Source organism: Periophthalmus magnuspinnatus, chromosome 5 (assembly GCF_009829125.3).
Source record: "Periophthalmus magnuspinnatus isolate fPerMag1 chromosome 5, fPerMag1.2.pri, whole genome shotgun sequence".
Lineage (NCBI taxonomy): Eukaryota > Metazoa > Chordata > Actinopteri > Gobiiformes > Gobiidae > Periophthalmus > Periophthalmus magnuspinnatus.
The window spans coordinates 28,932,316-28,954,249 of NC_047130.1; the positions used below are offsets into that span (position 1 = coordinate 28,932,316).

The window sequence follows — 21,934 nt, forward strand, 5'->3', positions numbered from 1 at the left end:
AACCTTTTGCTTGTTTTGTTCCTAAGCTCTTCATTGGGAGAGTTAATGAATACTTTATAGGCACTTTTGGACCCGAGTGGCCGTATTTAATTTTACCCCGGGGGACGTCCTGTGGCGTTTCCCAGCATTTTGGAGAGGACTACTTTGCATTTCCTTTTTAGTGGAAGACAAACAGAGGAGCGAGGGCTTAGGGAAGAGGATGAGGTTACACTTGGGCGTCTTTCCCTGCAGGCGCTGCATTAGGCTCAGGTCTATAGGGCTACAACGTGGATCAGATTCAAGCCCCGGTAGACCTCTGGCAACTTTTGACAAGCTGTGTGCTCTCGAGAATAGAGTGTACTTTAGTTTTTCTCTTTGTCTTTACTCCATTCAGCTTTAAAGAAAAATACGCTGTTGGTTTACCGTAGTCTAAATCAAAATTCAAAAGCTGTTGACGCTATCCACGTATCAATGGATGAAAATTAAGACTGTTACCATTGCAATAAATCAAAATCAAAATGGCAATATATAACAGAAAGCTAAAACCCATGAAAAGAAAAGGCTCAAAATAAGTGTGTTGTATAAAGCTGGTTTTGTACTGTATTTGTATAGAAAATAGAAACACACGTTGGCTTACTTTATTTAGAGATAATGCAGTCAGTTCGTTAACGTTATACTTTTAAATATTCGTGGTAAGGTGCAGTGTAACCGCCGCTCCATTACCGTGCACCGTGCTTTCTGCTGTAAGACCTAACTTCCTGATCCCCCTCAGGTGTTTGGTCTGATACCATTTCTCAAACCGAACGCTAACTCAACTGTGACTGTATTTGCTGTTTTAGCTCTTGACGTTAACTCATTATTATTAAGCTATTCTTTTCTGTCATGGAGCGTGACTAAGGCTGAGTTTTCAGGGGGTCCTTGTGCCCACTGCTGTCATAGACCTGGCTACACTGTGAGGAATTACTATTTAATGTAGAAAAAAAAAAGTCTGTGGCCAGTGGAAATGGCCCAGGGGAGCTTTTTAAAAGACTATCCAAAAGAGTGGCACTTCCGGTTTCCCTAATTGTGTGGGCAGCATTGAGTGAAGGTAATTGATTGGAACTAATTAGCCACAGAGATAAATGATGGTTAGATGAGGTGTATTTACTGATGCACTGTGGGTTTGGAATGCACTGACTCTTATAAGAATGTCCCAAACCCACATGCGCCATAGAAGTGGTATCAGGAAATGAAGCTTTCTAAGTTTTTATTTTATGTTTCATTCTGGAGAAAATACATAGATTTAAGACCTGACAAGTAATATTGAGTATACAGAGTCACTCGTTCTAAAAATAACCTGAAATCCGCGAAGTATCAGCTTTATTTTGTACAATTATTCTATACGTTTTTTACTGTAAAACCCCTCACCACACATTTTATACACTTTTCTCACACAGGCATTAACATTTTCTCACATTTTTCTCTTGTTTAAACACAAAAAGTTCAAACCTTCGTATATTATACCCCCCGTCCTCGATGATCACTTTAAATGTGTTGTTCACGTGCAGAGAAACACTTAAGTCCAAAGCGTTTCTGAAATTTGTCGGTGTAGAACGTTTCATCGACATTGTGGGTTTTGTCGGGGAGAAAACAAATTGCAAACATACAGCACTTCAGAGTCACACTGCGATCCAACATTTATGTAAACTTGGAGACACGCCACGGAGGAGGTCTACGGTCCCTTAGCCAATCAGGACGCAGAACACAATGCACGTTCATACGCTGCTACAGTGCTTTAGCCCAGGGATGTCAAACTCATATTCACGGAGGGCCACATCAACAAAATGGTTGGTCTCAAACCGCCAGATGTAACTTTAAGACAGTATAAATGTAACAAAATGTAATATAAAATAAATACAACAACTTTTTAATCTTGTCAATTAACCGTTTCTATATTTATTAGTTATTCAAGTTACAAATATTGCATATGGATTTGCATAGATATGAAAAAATAGCTGTGTAACTGTGTATCTCCTGATAAACTGACATTTTAAGACATTCATACGTTATAATTTGCCTTGTCGCGGGCCACATAAAATGATGCGGCAGCCCACATTTGGCCCACACGCCTTGAGTTTGGCACATGTGCTTTAGGACATCAGGACGCAGAACACAACGCACGTTCATACGCTGTAAAAAAGCATGTAGAATTGCACAAAAAAATCTGCAAAACAGCGAGATGAACCGCAATATAGCGAGGTACAATTGTATTACGTTGTCATTACAAATATACAACAACATACATTAACTCCTCAAATGAACTGAACACAAATTGTGATCTTTAACAAGCCCAAAAGCCAAATCCTGCATTCTGTGACAGTGGCAATCATTGATTCAAAGTTTCCTCGTGTCAGTGATTTAAGACTTCATCTGAACCTAGTCCAGACTTGCTTTGAAAATGTCTGTCTCTCCTGATGCTTTAACTGTCAAGCTGTTTCCTCTTTATTTGATTTCTACTTGTTTAATGTGTCTTTCATGACCTGATGAATGCGAGTTGAAATCCGTCTTTGTTGAATTGGCTCCGTGGCACAGCCTGTTACACAGTGAATAGAAAGACTTTTATCCAGTTTCATTTCAAAGTGCCACAGTTAAACGCACTGCTTCTCCACTTGTATCCCGCAGACACTTATTAGGAGGCAAACGCAGCCTTGAGTCTGACTGTGATAAATATCATCTAGAAACAGCCTCCTTGCCATCTATATATCATAGTTAACCTCGGCGAGCTGCTGCCAGAGCGCTTACGTATTACTCATCTCTCCTGCACAGCACTTGTAAAATGGCTGCTGTAAAGCTTCATCCTGTAAAACTGCTTTAAATCGTGATATGAAACAAACCGTCATTGTATTTAATGTCACCCTGTAGCTTTTTTAACACGCACTGCATTGCTTCACAGTCCTCCTTAAACTGTCTTCTATAATGTACAGCCGCAGGCTTCTTGAAGAGACCTGTTGATCATGAAGCTTGGATTTCAATCAAATGGTGCATACAGAGCATATCTTCTTACCTTTTTGAGTCTCTGGCCAGCTCATCTTCATGTGAGATAAGGCTCAATTGGTGAAATTGGTGAAAAACACTTAAACCTTCATCACAAACTGCAAACTGCTCCTGGTCTCAGTCCAGCCCAGCCCATTAGGCCCATTTGTTATAATTATTTAATTTTCTTTTTCCCATTAGGCCAAATTGTATTAGTTACGACAAAGTAAAATCTACATTAAAACCAGACTATATCACCGGCACTTCAAAATCATGAACTTAATCTTATGAAATTAAACTACAGTTGTCCCTCACTATATCACGGTTCACCATTTGCAGTCTCGTTGTTTTGTGAATTTAAGTACAATTCTACATGCTTTTTTACAAAGTATGAGCATGCATTGTGTTCTGCGTCCTGATTGGCTGTTGGACTGTAGACCATTGTCCATCAGTCTCCTCCGTGCCGTGTCTCCTGTACAGTACAGAATGTGTTCAGACAAATTTACATAAATGTTGGATCGCAGTGTGACTCTGAAGTGCTGTATGTTTGCAATTTGTTTTCTCCCCGACAAAACCCACAATGTCGATGAAACGTTCTGCACCGACAAAGACGCCTACGAAGGTTTGAACTTTGAGAGAGTTTAAACAAGAGAGAAATGTGAGGAAATGTTAATGCCTGTGTGAGAAAAGTGTATAAAGTGTGTGGTGAGGGGTTTTACAGCTGCAAAACATATAGAATAATTGTAAAAAATAAAGCTTCGCCTATTGTGGATTATTTGTGGGCTATTTTTTGAACGTAACCCCCGCGATAAACGACGGACCGCTGTAACTGTATTCACACACATTTAGAAACATACGGCTCAAAGATGTAAATCCAAAAGCTCTGTTTTACGTGGCAGCCTGTTATCTATCAAACCTTCTTTTGGGGAATGCACCATGTCAACCCAGCAGCTAATCTGTTCTCTGGAGAAAGGCCACAGTTAATCACACAATATCCCTAATATTATCTTTATTATGTTGACTGTTTTACCACAACTCTGCAAAAGAGTTAGCCCCTTCTGCCTGGGGATACAGATTACACCGTGTTTGGACTTGTCAAACTTAATTGCAGCATTAATTAAAATATTTTGTAGCAGAGTCCCTGTGCATGGGAAACGCTTGAATGATGCCAAAAGACTTGTTCTAAGTTGTGCTTGGCCTGGAGTGCCGGAGTCATGTTGTTTGCTAACCGATGTGGCACACGGCCAAACACAAACTGTGTCCAAGTCAGTTCTGGAGCCAAATCAGATTAGCACATTTATATGAGATAAGAGTAACCAAGAGGGCCTTTATCACGATGAGAATGTGAACGAGATAAGGTGTTTGTTAGTGTTTTTTAAATGGCCAGTGATGTGTTATTTAGCGTTAGGTTATCTGACATTGTGCCGTGCTTCAGGTCTCCCAGTGGCCCCTGGAGCATCTGGTGTTCCCTAATGGGGCCAATCATAACACGTCATGTTAAGTGGGGCCCTATATTATGATCTATTTGACAAAACAAGCCCATTACTGTTGGTCTTTTCCATTATGCAGAGTAACCCTCCCATAATGGCTTTCATTCCAATTTGACACATAATTGCAGAGCGCTGCAGGGCCGTGTAGGACGACTGAGGGGTTCTGTCTGCAGGCTCCATAGATCAGTACAGACCTGGACTGTCAGAGCTTTGAAATCCAATTAAATGTTCTGTTGCTTCATAAATGGTCTATGTATTTGTACTTTTACTACTTTTTTATAATATAACAATTGTGAGAACAGTACCTTAACAAATACATTTGACAGTTCAATTTTTAACAGTTGAAAATACAGATGGTAAGAGAACAGAAATGGACTTTAGACGTGAAGTTGATTAATGTGTTGATTTTATTAGTTGACTAATGATTGTATTTAGATTATAAGGATTTGTATGAGACAATAGCAGTAAGGAGAAGTGGGTGAGTGAGTGAGAGTTGGTATATTTTGTTATTATTAGTAAAAAGGCAGCTTAAACCTCATTATTTACAAGTTTATTCTGTCTTATATAAATTTTCTACCACTTTCTAGTCAAGCAAAAATGTCTTTAGTTGACTTCAGGAACTCAAATTAAAATATAGTAATAATTTTATTTAACTGAAACTATAAAATAATTCGAATTTTATCTTTTGTATGATATGTCTGGCTTTCAAATGCCTTTATGTACAATAGGTTTGAATATTAAGATAATTGTTATATGCACTCCAGAACAGATTCTCATATTTTCGTATAATATCATATTGCTTTTAAATCTTTAAATGCTTAAATCTGCAATAATTGATTATATTTTGTTTCTATTAAACTAACTCAGAGACCCTCCTCCTTACAAATTCTTGCCTTTACCATCACAGAATCACTCACTGAACAAGAGGACAAGAGGAAATTGTAGCTGCCAAAGAAGCCCGATTTGCAATCCATACTTCCGCCTGCTCCTGAAGCTCATTACGTCCCTCTAGAGCTGCCGTGGGGTGTCAGCGAGGTCACTCAATGGGAAATCCTCCTGTCTGTCAGTCAGCCGCCAGCTCGGGCAGGTGCGTCTCAGGGCTTGCCGGGAGATTGACTGGTTATTAAAATTTCACGTGGAGTTTGGGTGTAGCTTAAAAACGGGGGTGTTTAAAGGCGTGCGGAGCTGTCAGCTGAGGTCGCTAAACCAAGGAAACGGGGCACGGATGGAGCAGAGACAGGACAATGACTGATTTGTGTTTTTGCAGCAATAGATAAAGCCAAGGAAAAGCATTGTTCAGATGTGATAAGGTCTATAATGGAGGAGAAAGGACAAAATAGTCAACTAAAAGGTTAAATGAGCACTTTAGCTTTCTTGTTTGGTCCTTTCCTCCAGAGAGATGTCATTGCATTGCCTGGAGTGTTCCAAATAATGCTTTAAATATGTATATCTTGCATTAATTCAACTTCAAGTGACTTTATTGCTAGAAAAAAGCAGCATTTTTACTGTGAATGGGTTGCTTCTTCATAGATCTAACCTGTAACTTGTCCTGGTGTCGCCTCTTGCTATTCTCCATGGAAATAGATGAGTTTAAAGCCGTTTTGGTCGCATTCTACGCAAAGCAATAACATCTAAATGGAGATAAACAGGTAGCAGACCTTTCACTGGGAAAGTTTTTGCACCAAACATAAGTTGAAGAACATACACAGCTTATTCAACCGTCTCAAGTGGGAAATCTTAACAACTTTGGTCTGGTTCATCGAAATTCCCTTTCGTCTTCTTTGTAACGTTGAGCAAAATATGTTTTCCAGAACTCAGCGAACGGTACTGACTGTTGTGTGCCCCAGATGATGCCCCGCTGAGATACATGTACAAGCAAAGAGAAGTTGTTTGCTTGTCTCTTCACCCCGCTCCCCCCCCCCGTCCCACCTCACCCCTCCATGTTGGCCCTTCATACACTCACTCCCCGTGGTGCTGCTGCTGCTTTCATGCCCTTACTCTAAAGTTATAAATGGCTGTGCACTTGGGAGCCTTTCAAGACTTGTGTAGGGGAGTCCCTTTGTAGCCTTCAAATGTTCAGGGTCAGTACAGGGCTATCAGGAGCTGCAAAGAGTTATGGTTGTGTGAAGTGCAAGTTTGTTATTGCACCGATAAAGGGCTTGTATTTCATCGGCGTGGACAAAATACCTATGTACCTTGCATAGTCGAAAATTTAATTTAAAGGGATTTGGGGTGCCTCTTTACCCCCCTTTGAGTTTATTGTAAAGCAGCAGTGTTGAATGGCTTTGAAAAGTGGATAAATTATGAAAAAATGTCATGTTTTATTACTTTTTTCCTCATCGTAAGGTCACTCTGAGTTGTATTTTGATTAGTTTATGTTTTCTATTATGTGCAGCACTTTGGAAACGGTCTTGTTTGTAAAATGTGCTGTAGAAATTAAGTATTGGATATGTAATCATGCACAGGAACTCATAAAATGTCAGTTCTTTTTTATGTAAAGGTGATGCACAGTGCAGCAAAAATGTAGAAATCAAAGTGAAATCTGTATCTAGTTTCGATGCAAGTTTTACTATCAATTTGTACGTGATTTTTGATACTTTTGACAACCCTAATCTGTACCGGGTTACTTCAAATATCTTCATCCATGTTCCACTTCTGTATTTTTGAGTTTGTGCATAAATATGTGTAGAGACTGAACCCATCACAACAACCGTCATTATGCCTTTTCCCACATGGATACAGAAAAGCCCTGACACTGACCTTGAGCTGCCCTGTGAGATTGTGGCTCTGGTGATGTACCATTAGCTTAGATAAAGCAGGGAGGGATTGAAGAGCTCAGATCAATGAATCATTATGAGATGTGCGATGGCATGTATGTGTGACTTAGCAGCCAGGGCGGACAGCAAATCTCCCGAGTGCACTCCTAACCAGCCTGCACTTGGCGATGGCAGGATTTTCCACGGATTAACTGGTGATTCCATGTCAAGTGTGCAGTCCAGGAATAATGAGGAACACCTTTCGACTCAGTTCACTAAGGGATTTTCTTTTAAAAATGTATTAATTATTGTTTATTTTAGAACATTATCTTCAAGTTGCAGACTGGATTATGGACATTTTCACATGATTTTAGCATCTTGCTCATTGAGTTGTATTAGTCGCCGCACAAACTTCTGCCCAATAGCGATTTTCCTTGGCAGTGTCTACACAGCAAATACCTTGTGCAGTAGATACGTGAATATATCGATTTTACATCCCTCCATTTTTTCGGTTTCATAAAAGGTACTTGAACGTTTCCCACGGACATGCATCTACCCCAATTTAAAAACCACAAAATCCTATTGTTTTAGAAATAAGTATATGTTTATGTTCATTGTTTGTTCTAAATTAAAAACATTTCTAGTGCGGCCTGTGGTATGGACCGCTTTAGTTACTCCAGATGGATGTGCAGATCATTCACACATGTCACTCGAAACCCATTTGACAAGATCACATTAAAGATTCCTGTTTTACTAACTCTTTGCAGTTGTTTAAAACCCTGTCCTCCCATAGGCTAATTATCTCTGTGGCAGCATTTGGGACGATATTGATCTCGCATGAAAGCAGAACCCTTAAGTGAATGTGTTAAATGTGCAGATAATCAATGATTGACAGCTGGCGTTCGCCCTACCAAGGTCACTTTGCCAGTTTGAGTTCAGAGGCGAGCTGCAGGGTGCGGGGGATGACAGCGGAGCGAGCGGGGAGGGGACTTCTCTGGATATTTGATTGTGAGATAGGGCAAAAGACAAGCATAGACGAATTGAATTTCATGAACACACTAACATAGAAACAATTCCTTTCCATAAAAAAATTTATTTGTTTGTTTATTTCCAGTGGCAGTGAATGTTCCAGTAGCTTAAAGTTCAGGATCGCCAGGGTCTGAAAACTCAAGGACATTACATCATCGTCAGATTACACCAAACTGCCACACTGACTCAAATTAAAGTTGTTGAAAAATGCAACGGCTTTAACCACTGAGTCACACAACAGAGTTCGAAGACATTTTGATAAAGTAAAACAGATTATATTACATTATCCATTACCGCTGAATAACACGGACTAACTGCAATGCCATTAGAAAAAAGTATGATTTAAATCTCTTGTGATCATAATATTTCACTTTCATGCTAATGGTTTCCAGCTGTTTAACAAAAAAGTATTTAGAGATCATTTGCCAAACATTGGGGTATTATATTGTCGAGGTAAAAATCATTATCTATATGTTAAATCTTATTCTTTATCTAGATTTATACCATATTGACACAATCCTGAAAGCGAGATTTATGCACGTCTGTCTTAGATTTTCATTTGAAACAACCCGTGGAGCAGCACTTTTAACTCACACCTCACAGTTTAACCTCCCTGCCGTTCAGTCTCTCTGTACATTTTGACAGGCATGTTTCCATTTTACAGGCCTAATAAGGTCCTGCCGGGCTGCGGGCTGAAGGTAAGGCCCATCACGCTGTTCGCAGTGACCTCCGTCGTTCTGATGACATATCCCGTTGCCACTGGGTCAGAGCAGAGGCAGACAACCACAAACTGGGTAATTCAGTTTGGCTGCTAACATGTGAATTGAGTAGGAAGCCGTAGCTGATGTGAAAAGCATATTCTAGGCCTTGGAAAGTGCGTGGTGGGACAAGGAGATCGGGGGAAGGGAGGGGGGGCTCTGGTTGTAACGGGGACCGGGTGAAGAGGACTTTGGCAGACTTACTTTCTCTTTCACTCCAAGCGTTGAAGTTGTGTTGGGCTGTGCCAAAACTAACACTGCGTATTCCACCTTGAAGCAACTGCTATAAAAGTTTCTTGCTTTTCTTCGGCGCTATGGCTTCCTTTCTGGAGTTACCTCATTCATGCGGAGGTTGGGTTCTGCAGACTGAAGTATTGGCAGTTTGAAGTATTATTCTATAGAAACGTTGTACATACTTGTTGAAATATCTTCACGTTGGATAAAACCGGCTAAATATTTGTACAATTTGCAGTGCAGTGAACAGATTTAAGGACAAATGAAATGAAAGAAAGGCCTTAATGCTGTTGTTTTTGGTAATTACTGGGCATTTATTGTAATACAAAAGCTTCACTGTATAAATTCTGGCATAAACACAATCGTTTTTACATATGGTATTGGTGGTTTGATATTTGTTTCTCCTTATGTTCCCAAAGCCAGAGTTCTGTGCAACCGATTTCCTCTTATTCATGACAAAAAATATGTCTACAGTATCTACTCTGAATGCACAAATATCATCAGGCAATTAACACTTTACTTTATGAAGATACACTCGTATAATACTAGCATAGCAGCAGTAACCCCAGACCCAGTGAAGGTATTTTTGTCAACCCACTGCACATCTCTCCTCACCTCACACTTGATCCATCTCCTGTCATTATCAGGCTGTCTTTATCAGAGGACACAGAGATTACCAATGGCGAACTGGAATGGCTAAATCGGCTTGGTAAACTCAGTGACCCTGCCTCCTCCTCCTCCTTTTGGTTCTCACTATAAAATCCACGTACAGAGGCATCACGGAATAATGACAGTGGAAAGTGGAAATAGTAAATGTGATCAAATGATTTACAGCTGATAAGAATAACATATTGTGGGTGATGTTTTACAAATGGAAATGATTGTGTATTATACTTCCCAAATGTCCCTGTTGGGCACAAGAAATAAGATGTTGTAGTCTTTGTTTTCTAAAAAGTGCCTCTGGTTTGGCCCTGATTTGCTCCCAGCTTAGTGATTTAGACTTGGTTTTGTTCATTTCTATTTGATTTAGTTCCAGGTTTAGTACCAGTTTGTTCCAGGTTGATGCCGTGTCTGTGAACAAACCCTAAGTTATAAGTTTGCAGTATCATAACTTTACACTAGAGTTCCACAAAAAAGCCAGAAAAGTGCAGTGCTCTTCTTCCAATATGTGTGTGTGTGTGTGTGTGTGTGTGTTGCATTTGAGGGACCCAGAAACATAAATTGGCCAAAGAAACACCTGCTCTGGGGTCTTATGGGAACTTATTATCCCATAGTGTCAGGAAAGAGGATAAAAGAGCAGTTTAAAACAGGTTTAAAACAGGGAAAGATCACTCCTAACCTCACTCCTCTTGAGCCACTTCTCTTGAGTTGTTCAAACCTGGTGTGCGTAATGTTATGGGTGCCTTAATGGCTTACACGCAGAGGTCTCTAGAGGACACCGCGTCTGCCCCACAGCACAGGTCCGGGACAGGCTGTTTATACAAAGGTAATCGTTTTCATTTCGGATGAGCATCGTTGAACCGGGGTGCAGGGGCGAGCGTGGTCACTGTGCTGACATATGCAAGGGAGAGTGGGATTTGTGTTCTAATCCTGTTTCCTGCCCCTAAGGCCTGGGAATCAAAGGAGTGTCGGGATCAGTTTATCTGCCCCTAACCAAAGCACGGACACTGATGTAGCCTGCCACACCAGCCGTGCCACCAGAACAGGAGGAAAATGAACTTTAACTTTACATCTGACTTTTATCTGAAATCATGAGTGGTTTGTTGGTCGAAAAGTGAACTGTTCTGTTATCATTTTGGATTGATATTTAGTTGCCGTGCAGATGTTAAAATAAACAAATACATTGAAAATAGCATCTATCAGTAATTTCATATGATTACTAATGGTTTTCAATGGATAAGTGGAAATTGAATGATTGTATGATGATGTATAAACCATTTTACATTTTACACTGCTTTTGTCAATGCTTCCTCTTTACTCAACAAACATGGACTAATGCTGAGGTGGCGCTTAGCTCTCCCGGAGGTGGAACAGGAAGAAAACAATAATAGAAGACACAATAAAGACCCGTGTTGTGGTCCCTGTATAGTGTGTATCTCTCAGGAAAAGGCTGGGACTGGTCGTCTCCCACATGTCGACCCCACACCAGCTCAACAAACAACTCATTCACAATCACTGACACTTAGAGCCTGTCAGGATGAACCTCACAAACACAAACACAGTAGCAAAATAGTGGAATGTGGGAGACAAATGCACAGAAAGCAACTGTGTAAAAAAAGTGTACTGAAGACTTGATTAAATAGATCAAAACCAAATTGTAAAAGTCATGTATAGTGGCTCAGTGCAACATTATTGGATCATTTTATTGCGATTGACATTAATATACAAGTTATTTTGAGTCACATTATAACATTTTTAACAAAAGGCATAGGCAAAAGCATTGGGTAACTAATAGTAATGCTGTCCGTTTTCTGGGATTGCATTTATCTGTGAAACTTTACATAAGAAAGGGCAAGTAGAAGTTGTAAACCATAATATAATTGTGAAAAGATGAAACGTTCCGGAGAATTGTATGGCTCCTTTTAAATATGTACTACAAATTTATTTTATATGCTGTGTTCTGCTTGTGGCTTATCTCAATCTGTTCTTCTGTGAGTGAGACATATCCAGAAACACACACATCCATCTCCATTACACAAGGCTGCTCTGTCCTGTCTGTCTGTGTGCGTCCCAGGTGCCCGTGGTGAGGGTCCACTGGGTGAGGTCAGGATTATTGCTGACATGAAACTGAAACAAGCCAGGTTCAGATAAGCCCAGAGCGCCAGGGGTTTTACTGCTCCTTTAACTTCTTCACTCTATAGACGTTGTGTGCTCTTGGGTCTGGTTTGAATTTTCAGCTCGTACAATGAATGCACTATACTTTAATGTGTCTATAAAAACCAGGAAGTATGAAAGAAAAATGAAAGAATTGATGTCAGAATAATGATAGAAACGCCATAGCCAAATATTTAAGAATTGTTGCACATTTGAAGACAGCTGAATGAATCACCAGTCACCAAGAAGGAAAAGACCAAAGGAAGACACATATTTAATTACAGCAAATTATTTGACTAGTTAACACATACTGCGTCTCTTCTATACACTATGCAAAATGTCCTCCACAAATAGATGTTGTGGAATCTAAATCTGGTGCCGTGTTATATGAGTTGTTGGCCTGACAGTCCACAGACCCGCTCTATCAGCTGTGACTGGACACAGCCGCAGTGGACAGGCGTTCTCTAATGCCACTTTAGCTCAGGCAATCCCTGTTTCCTGATTCCACTCAGCCTGAGGAGAGATAACCCTGCACCACAGCTAATCCCAGATTAAACCAAAGCAGAGAGCATTGCCACTACTGGCAGCGACCTTTGACCCCTGCATGTTTCCAGGCTCATGGTGACTTGCACATGCACAAACAGTTCTAATCCAGGCCATGTTAGGTTAGGGCTGTGGGCTTTTACTCATAACCAGTCCATTAATGCTGTAGAGACGAACCTTACAACAGAACACAGTCCAGTCAGATCTAATTAATAAAACACATTGTCAAAAGAGAATGTGATGACCTCTGACCTCTCCAAAGAGAGATTTCTTCACACAGGACTTTGTAATGTCTTAGTAATGTTTCATAAGGTTGTTATTAGTGTATTGACTTTCAGAAGTTTAAAGATGTGTGCAGGGAGTGGTTCATGTCGTTTTCTGTGAAATTCATAAACTAGTAAACAAACGAGCTAATTGGCTTTTCTGAATTACAAGCTTAATCCTGGATAAGTGTGCATGTTGTGGATTCACAACACCCCAGTGTGGGTCATGTGTTATAAATATATATTTTTGACTATATAACTGAACTTAAAATATAATTCTTTTTTTCTAATTCAATGTTAGTTCTTATTAAAAATCAAACACATCATTTTTCATTATTTTTATGAGTTGATGACAGAGTGCTTGATATTCATGTTTCATCATTTGCATTTGTCTGTGACATATATTCATATTATAATGTTATTGTGAATATTGGACTCTACACAGACAATGAGGCATTCTAAAGCACAGACATGGAACTATATCCTCAAGAGTAAACCACAATACACAATAAAATTCAATTTGAGCCGTTATGGTTTATTGAAAGGCGTGACAGAAACACATCAGGAGTGCACATGAAAATGGAGATAAATGTACCTCCCCTGACCCCCCTGACTCCATCACACCGGCCTGGCAGACAGCAGCAGCACAGGGCTTAAGCGACAGGGCCCTGTGATAAGACCACCTCTCCGCATGAGAGCTCATCAGCTCTGACAGTGAATACAAATTGGTGCCATTAGTGCAGAGGATGGGGCTGAGGCGTGAGGGGAGGGGGCTGACATTGACTCCTAATTATAGAGCTGGTATAGACACCCCCTCCTGGTCAGTGGGAGTTGCAGGATGGGGCGGTGGTAACGAGGTGTTGATGGCGGTAAATAGTAAGGTGACAGAGAGAATGCCATTGTGCTTTTAAAAGTGTCTCAGCTCAGAAGTGCTGCTTAATGACACGTGATACGAGCATTTAGTGCACGGCCATTATCAAGGATCACATTCAGTGTATGTGTGGGCAAAAGATCATCACGGCAGCACCCCGGGGAGCCATCTCACAGCAACACAACACAAACAGCATGCCATCAGGAGCAACAGCGTCCCATAGAGTGGTCAGACACTTGGTCAATCGCAGGATCAAGACATGCGCTCATAAACAATCACACTGAAGGGATTTTGTACAGCAAAGCCTCCATTTGGTCCAATGCTAACACATTTTTGCACACAGATATCCAAAAAACAACATAATTTTGTAATAAAATAAATGTGTGAACCCATTTCTGTGTAAATTTAAGGTGTAAGTGTTAATATTTTGTCACAGCATGGCCTCTATCTTTAGAAATATACTATAGTACATCAGATTAGAACTCTTTTGTAGGCCAGGGTCTTTGGCATTACAATTGGATAAGCCTCTATCCGTGCATTCACATGTTATGGGCTGTGACATGTCCTATCTGATGTGGCAGCTTGGCCTGTGACCGTTATTATTATCTCACAGTGACTAAGCTACAGTATGTGGACGAGCTGCGGGCCTCACGTGCTGCATTGGTTTTCTATTATCACAATGGCATTCTTTTACAACTGTGTCACTTCTCTGCTGCCTTTGAAGAGCACAGCCTCCAGAAATCCAAGTACGTGTCATAAACGTCAGATATGAGGAGACGTGGTGTGGAAGGGAGCTGTTATAAAGGGAGTGGCTTGTGGCAGTGGATCCAGAGCTGAGTGTAAAAAGCTTCAATGGGAATAGTCGTTATTGTGTATTTTTGTCTGGGGAAAAGTGTGGTCTTGGCTTCAGTGACCTCAGTGCTGTATAAGTGATATCTAGTTCTGTGATCTTGACAATTAACAACATAATATAATTGAAATTTGGGGAAATGTCTGACACTTTACTGCGCTGTGGAGTGTCAAAGTAATAAGGTCAGCTCGTTTGGATTGAAATACAGGAACTCAGCCCTATCTTGCGGTTTTATTGTATTTATGTTTTATTTCATTTTAGGCAAAAGTGAAAAAAGTACTTAGTATGACGCAATCTCAAACTGTAAACTAACATATTGCTGTTATTTATTCCACTTTATTTGGAGCGGTAGCTTGTCAAAATGCCCCAGGAAAGAAACTTCCCTCCTTACAGTACTTTTTATTGTCTGTAAATACAACAATACGTATAATAACTTGAATTAGATCAGAAAAAAAACCCAAGAATGGAAACCTTACCATAATTGTTAAAACCACCATTCTCTCTATTGGAAATTGTTGCTCCCACCCAAACCCCCATTGCGTACAGCCTCCTTTTGTGTGTTGTAGCTGAATAAGTCACGTCTTAACTGGGGTTTTCCTCCATTAAACTGACATGCTTCCAAATATTTGCCAGTCTTTGATGTGGCACAGCCTGACGCCGCTCCTCCTCCTGTAAATGCCCTAATTATGAGCGCTGCTGCTCCTGCTGTGCTCACCTTGCCCTGACAGGAGCAGGAAAGTGCCTCAGGACTGTGTGAGGCGCTTGGGGCTAACCAGGTATTTCTGTCACATTATTATGCACATCCAGTCCCTATTGGTAGGCCCTGACATATATACCACTTTTTAATTAAGTGCACTCAAATATAGCTCCAGCAGTGTTGGAAGACATCGGGTTTGGCATGGAACAGCGGGCAATAGCATGTACCCACAATCAGGTGGAGATGGGAATATTACAGGCTGATCCCATGTCTTGGCGTATGCATCCAGTCAGTCAGGAGTCAAAACTGTCATGTTCATGCATAATGTGGACAGCAAAGGGTTGCCTAGTTTCAGCTGACACGTGTGTGCTCAAAACACATCCACAGGACATATAGTGTACAGTTATGGACAATATAAATTTTTAATAAGAAAAAAAATCTCCCATGTGCTCACTGTATAACTGGGTCTGCTTAGTATTGTATGCAAATTAAGTTCATAGTGGATACAAGTTACATGCCAATACTTTGCTATTCCAATAATCCACTCATGGGTGAAGCATTACAGTCATGCTCATTGCTTCCTGCTCAGTGTTCTCTTCTGACATTCACATTTACAGGATACCAGAGGCTTCAAGCAGCAACATGCTCCACAATATTATTGGCTGCAACTTGCATTGCATTTAATTTCTCAACTTTGGAACTTTACAAATATGTGGTTGGGCGGAGCCCCTGTATGGGCGTTTCTTAGCTGCTGAGCGTTGCTCTTTTGGCCTTGTGTGTGCAATTTCCAAAGGTATTCAAAACAAGATGGATGCTGGCCAAGTTAATGTAGTAATGTAGTTGTAGTGTCAGAGGACTAACGTAACTATATGTACCAGCTTTGTATTATGGCAAAATGTGATCTTAACTGAAGCATTTCTCTAGTGCATTTTGATTCTGATGATTTTTACAGTGCAGTGTCTCTGATCTTTTCTGTCCACGCACATGTCTAAAGTAAACCGGGCCCTTTGGCTATTCATTCAGGATGGAGAGATTTGCTATAACATGCAGAGCCAGAAGAACTCTGCTGACTAACTGCACATATATATATATATATATATATATATATATATATATATATATATATATATATATATATATATATATATATATATATATATATATATATATATATATATATATAGAGAGAGAGAGAGAGAGAGAGAGAGAGAGAGAGAGAGAGAGAGAGAGAGAGAGAGAGAGAGAGAGAGAGAGAGAGAGAGAGAGAGAGAGAGAGAGAGAGATCTGGTAAGAACTGGTTAAAAAACTGATAAAAATCATGTTTTGGCAGTAATAGCAGTCTGTGGGTGGAGTGACTTTATGGCTTTTTAAATTATGCAATTTTTAGGTTGCAGCAATTGCCAAGTTGGTTTTAAAACTTTTACTCGAGGTGACTTTGCTAAAACAACTGTTTGGACGGAAAAGAGGTCTAGAGGAGTACATGTTGGGTTATGCATGAATGAGATGAGATCTGAGGGAAGGGAAGAAAAGGGAAGAAAATAAAAGTTTGACACATTTATAAGTGTCACACATAAGTTCACATATGTGCATTACGATTGTGCACATGAATATTACTATTGTGCACATGAAAGCCACAGAGGAGCTCAAACGTACTCAAAACTTTTACCATTATGGGCAAGACAGAAATGTGTCAATCAAATCTGGATCAACTCCTTAAGTATGTCCTGGTGGACTTTATTATGGGGTTCACATTGGCATCAGCACAGCCTGTTCTTTGTACTCGGAAACATTGCACTTCCCGTCTGAGAAACACCAATTGCTCTATTAGTGGAGAAGGTAGACCACCAATGCAACTTGATCCTCCCCTTTCCACATTTACAGACTATGTTACACTGGCATAGCGGCTCTTGCAAATCAGTCAAGGGCCCCAGTGAGATCTCCAATTTTCTCCTGCTTTGTGTCCCTTTGGTGTTCCTGTACGTGAGTGGAGGAGATACAGGGGGTGATCCGGTCCACTTTCCTCAGTCCGATGGACACGCACAATCCCTTCCTCTCATCATTTCTAAAGGTGATGCTAGTTCCCACATCTCCAAGCGCAATGCAAGCTAGAATCTATCTGAGAAGGAAGGAACGCAGGTGAGTTCAGGAAATAGGATAGAGTGTAGAATTTAGAGAGAACACTTACAGTTCCAGTTGTCTTCCTGCCCTTTTAGTGTTCCTCCATCACTACCCCAAGCCTCTATAAATGATACAACGCTGACATGTGTGACAAATACCCTCATGTCTCTATTGATACTTCATCGCCTCATGCACTTTACCTGTTGATGACCAAGTGCCAAAGTCGCCTTTCACAACAACTCGCTCACACGTCTGTTTATGGCTCTCCAAAATGACATTACGCAAGGTAGGTTTGCAAAATATATCACGATCAAAGCAAAATTAGGTGCATTTCGAAGTAAAGTCATATAAAGTCTGTACAAAGTTGGCATCCGGCTGAGCTTTGCAGTCATGACCCAGCTAATAGCATCTCCCTCTCAGCACGTTGCCTTGATCTGTTTGTCTCCGCTCTCATCCTGGCACCTCTCCTTGGGCCGCCAGTGTCCCGCTGCGAACGTTTCAATGGGTCCCCTGAACTATGGGACAGCTGATCCTCTCTGCCCAGTCTGGTGCTACGCTAAGTCCTTGGTCAACATTTAATTTAGTGGCACCGCCTGGAGGGAGGCCTGACTTTGGGAGTGGGCTGAAGACAGCGACAGAATGGGGAGTGATGTCTCTGAGCTGGAATGCTTTTACAAATTTGTTTTCAGTCCTTTGTCTGGTTCTGGGAGAGAAGCATTTTGAAGTGGTAACATTGATTTAACTGCAATCAAATGTTTTGTTTTCGGTGAATGGGGGAAAACCGGAGCGCCCAGAGGAAAACCACAAACATGGGGGCGAGTTTCGTTGGTGAAAGTGCATTTTCTAGGACAATTATTTGAATGAGCGGCATTAAAAGTCTTTTATTTTGTAGTAGTTTAAGGAAAAGAACATTGTGTTATTCTAGAGTAAAACACAATCCCACCCAATCAGTTTCCACCCAAACACAGTGCCGACATTATATTTATACTATAATTTCATGGTACTAAATTCATTCAAAAGCTGGATCGGTGCATCAGTCGTAATCGTGTGAGTTTGTTTCTGTCTTGTTTGGTGTAGAATCCCCAAATCCTCCATTGTCTGTCAGTAGGTTTAGGTTTAGGTTGTGTAAACTGAGCTTTATTTAATTCAGTGTTCTTAATGAAGGATATGAGGGATTAGACTTCTTCATAAATGTTACGTCACTGTTGAATCCTTGTGCCTGAACTTGCATTTGTTTACATTAGCATTACTTTTGCTCAGTTAATTGGAGACGTGTATTTTACTGATGTCTTCACCGATATCTCCAAAACTGCAACACTAAGTTAAACTACACGAGTGAATTGGCACAAGTGTGATCGTACAAACTACTTTAAAGCCCATTTGAAGTTGTACTCCATGGGTACAACTTCCTTGACGACGCAGATTTTCATTGGGTGTGTTGTTGCTATGTTGTGCACATTCCCTCCTCCAGCTTTGACAGATGGGCCCATCCAGCTACGCTACAACAACAAACACGTTTAGGATTCACTGACAGTTTGTTGGAGGAACTTGTGCACGTAGAAGCATAGTCACTCTTTGTGGCTCCTTGCACACACAATAATAAAGCAGTTTGTTGGGGCTCATCATTCAACTGGAGGCTCTAATACAAATAATCACATGGACTGACCACATGGTGCGATCCGCCAGCGTGGCCATCTGACAGCTGTCCGTCACAGAGCCGACCTGAAGGTATTAAATAAAATTGGATAAATATAGCGTATCTAATGCTATTAATGCATGCTTATTGATGTAACCTCTGTGTTAAATTTAGCCGGGGCTGAAAGGAAGGGCAGTATCAGATTCCATAGGGTGAGTGTTTAAAAAGGTCTGGAGAAGATGTTTATTTTAAGACCCAACAGCGGACATGATTGTGGCTATACATGTTTTGGTCTCTGGACTTCTTCTTCCTCAAAAGCAGCTCTGGAATGTTTGGGACAGACAAGTCTTAGTAATAAAAAAATAATAATAATATATACATGTGGGTCTCTTGAGTCGAGCCCGATTAGATGTTAAAATTAGAAAAGTTTGCCTGACTTTCAACACATAACATTGACTTTTTAGTTCATTATAAACAATCACATTCAGAAATACCCAGTGCTTTTCATGCTACGTTTTCCTTATTTATAGAAAAAACTGACCGTGCTATGCTGACCACTACCTGTATTTTATATTTTATCGCCTGAACCACCTTTGCCACCCTGGAGTTCCTTAAACCAACACATCTAAAGTTTGTCTTTTCTCAAACTTTACTCCCGATCCCTGGTTTTCTGCGGTCATCTGCTGCAGTACGATGAGAAGTGGTCCTGCAGTTTGGCTGAAAACCTCACTGTTTGTGCAATAACAGCGGAGTGCCACCCTCCACTGCCTCTCCCCTACAGATAGAGCAGGAGTGTGTTTGTCTTTGGTGTGGCATGGGGCCCTGCGCTGTCTCAGTGGTGGCCTCTCTGCCTCGGCCTGTACGCAACTGTTGAACCCGAGCGAACATATCAAACAAACACTCCAACGCATCGCTGCAGGGAGATTGGGTTACTCTCGACATGAGGGGACGTGCCCGGAGCTTTGCGTTTGGAAAGGTGCACACTCCTATGACCTTCTAATGGCTATGGTGATCTACTGTGAAAGACGTAAGAGGTATATGAGAGAACTATGCACTTATAATAATAAAGGTAAAGAATTGTGTGGAGATCTGGCTTTAAGGGTCAGTGCTCGTCTATTTTGGTCAATCTAAAGAACAAGGAAACGTTTTCATGCATCAGTTTGCGTTCACTGGCTGTGTTAATGTGTAAATAAGAACATTGAGTGATAATTGTTCTCAGAATCTTGCTATCAGTTCTATTCTTAAACCAACGTATTAATCTTTCCAAATAGAGCATGCAAAATAATTCTTGGTAGTGGTTGTTGGTTGGTCAAGGTAAAACTCACTACAGTTTTTCCCAGGTCCATTATATGAAGAGCTGCAAGATTAACAGCAATCAAAATGAAAATCACAATTTGAATTAACGCAAAATTAGCAAATCCACAAAATATTCTGTTTTATTCTGCATGAAAACTACAGAATAAGTCAGTTCATGTTTCAGTTTTGTTTCTCCTGGGCACATTTTAATTGTAAACTTTGAACAAAATCATAACATTAAAACATAAATTGCAAATCTAGTCATAATCTCAATGTTGGTCTGAAAAATTGCCACTCGTTCCCAAATTGTTAAGCCCCTATACACCACATGTGTCAAACTCAAGGCCCGGGGGCCAAATGTGGCCCTCCACATCACTTTATGTGGCCCTCACTATGGTAAATTAAAAGATATGATGGTCTTAAAATGTCATATTATCAGGAAATACAATTACACAGCCATATTTTTACATCTAGCCAAATGCATACACAATATTTGTAACTTGAATAAATAACAAATACAGAAACAGTTCATTAACAAATTAAAAAGTAGTTAGGTTTATTTTACATCTAGCCCTTTGAGGGCAGCCATTTTGCTCATGTGGCCCTCGGTGAAAATGTGTTTGACACCTCTGTTTTACACTAAATAAGCAGAAGATGAAAGTACGCTGCACATGAACAAACATCACTCACAGTACTGAAATTGTGAAGCCGTTTGTCTCTGTCTGGCCATCAAAGAGGTCTATTGTTGCATGTTCAGGGCTCTCTTGTCTCTGAGGAGATATTAAGCCGTCAACACTATATGACACTCAGTCGCACTTGTCTGTGATGTGCAGGGTCGAGTTTCAGCCGTGTTAGTGGAAAACCATCAGATAATAAGTGTGGCTGCAACTCGGGGAATGTCTGCAGAGTGTATATACTGTCAATGTCATTAACGCCCAGGTGTCTGTCTGTCTGTGCAGAGCTGAGGTCCACCGGCACTGCCCATCACTTTGCCTTCCTCCTCAACACCACCGACTATCGCATACTGAGGATGGATGAGGACCACGACCGCATGTATGTGGGCAGCAAGGACCACATCCTGTCTCTAGACCTTCACGACATCAACAGGGAGCCCCATATTGTAAGATGTTAATCACTTTTTCAGCTGGGGATTTATAGACTCTTACTTACACATAATATATACTGTTTCATTCATGTTCCACAAAGGCGAGGCAAATCTATCTTTACAACTCAATTCGTACACAAAGTAATTCAAAGTGCTTTAAAAAATTTAAAAAGACATTAAAATCACAATACAAACAATTAAAAACCTAAATAATCATCATAAAATTAATATAAAAAGAGAAGAGTGCAGAATAAAAACCTTTAGGTCATATGCACAAAGTAAATGTCAGTGTCACATCTTCAGGAAGACAGTTCCAGGTTTTACCTTCATAAAACTGAAATATCGATTCCTCATGTTTAGTCCTGATTCTGGGACCAGCAGGAGGTCGATCCCTGATGTCCTCTGAGCGTGAGATGGTTCATGTGGCTCTAACATGACAGAAATGTGCTTTGGTGCTGGTCCATGGAGAGACTTGTTCACAAG

At 40.6% G+C, this 21,934-nt stretch overlaps 1 protein-coding gene across 4 annotated transcripts in view; it reads left to right on the forward strand.

Moving 5' to 3' along the window:
* Positions 1-21,934, forward strand: part of sema3fb (sema domain, immunoglobulin domain (Ig), short basic domain, secreted, (semaphorin) 3Fb) — a 62,355-nt gene that overhangs the window by 16,545 nt on the left and 23,876 nt on the right. For all 4 annotated transcript variants that reach the window (XM_055221645.1, XM_055221644.1, XM_055221647.1 and 1 more), the window contains exon 3: positions 21,306-21,466. In XM_055221645.1, coding sequence (XP_055077620.1) covers positions 21,306-21,466 — 161 coding nt within the window. The remainder of the gene's footprint in view (positions 1-21,305; positions 21,467-21,934) is intronic.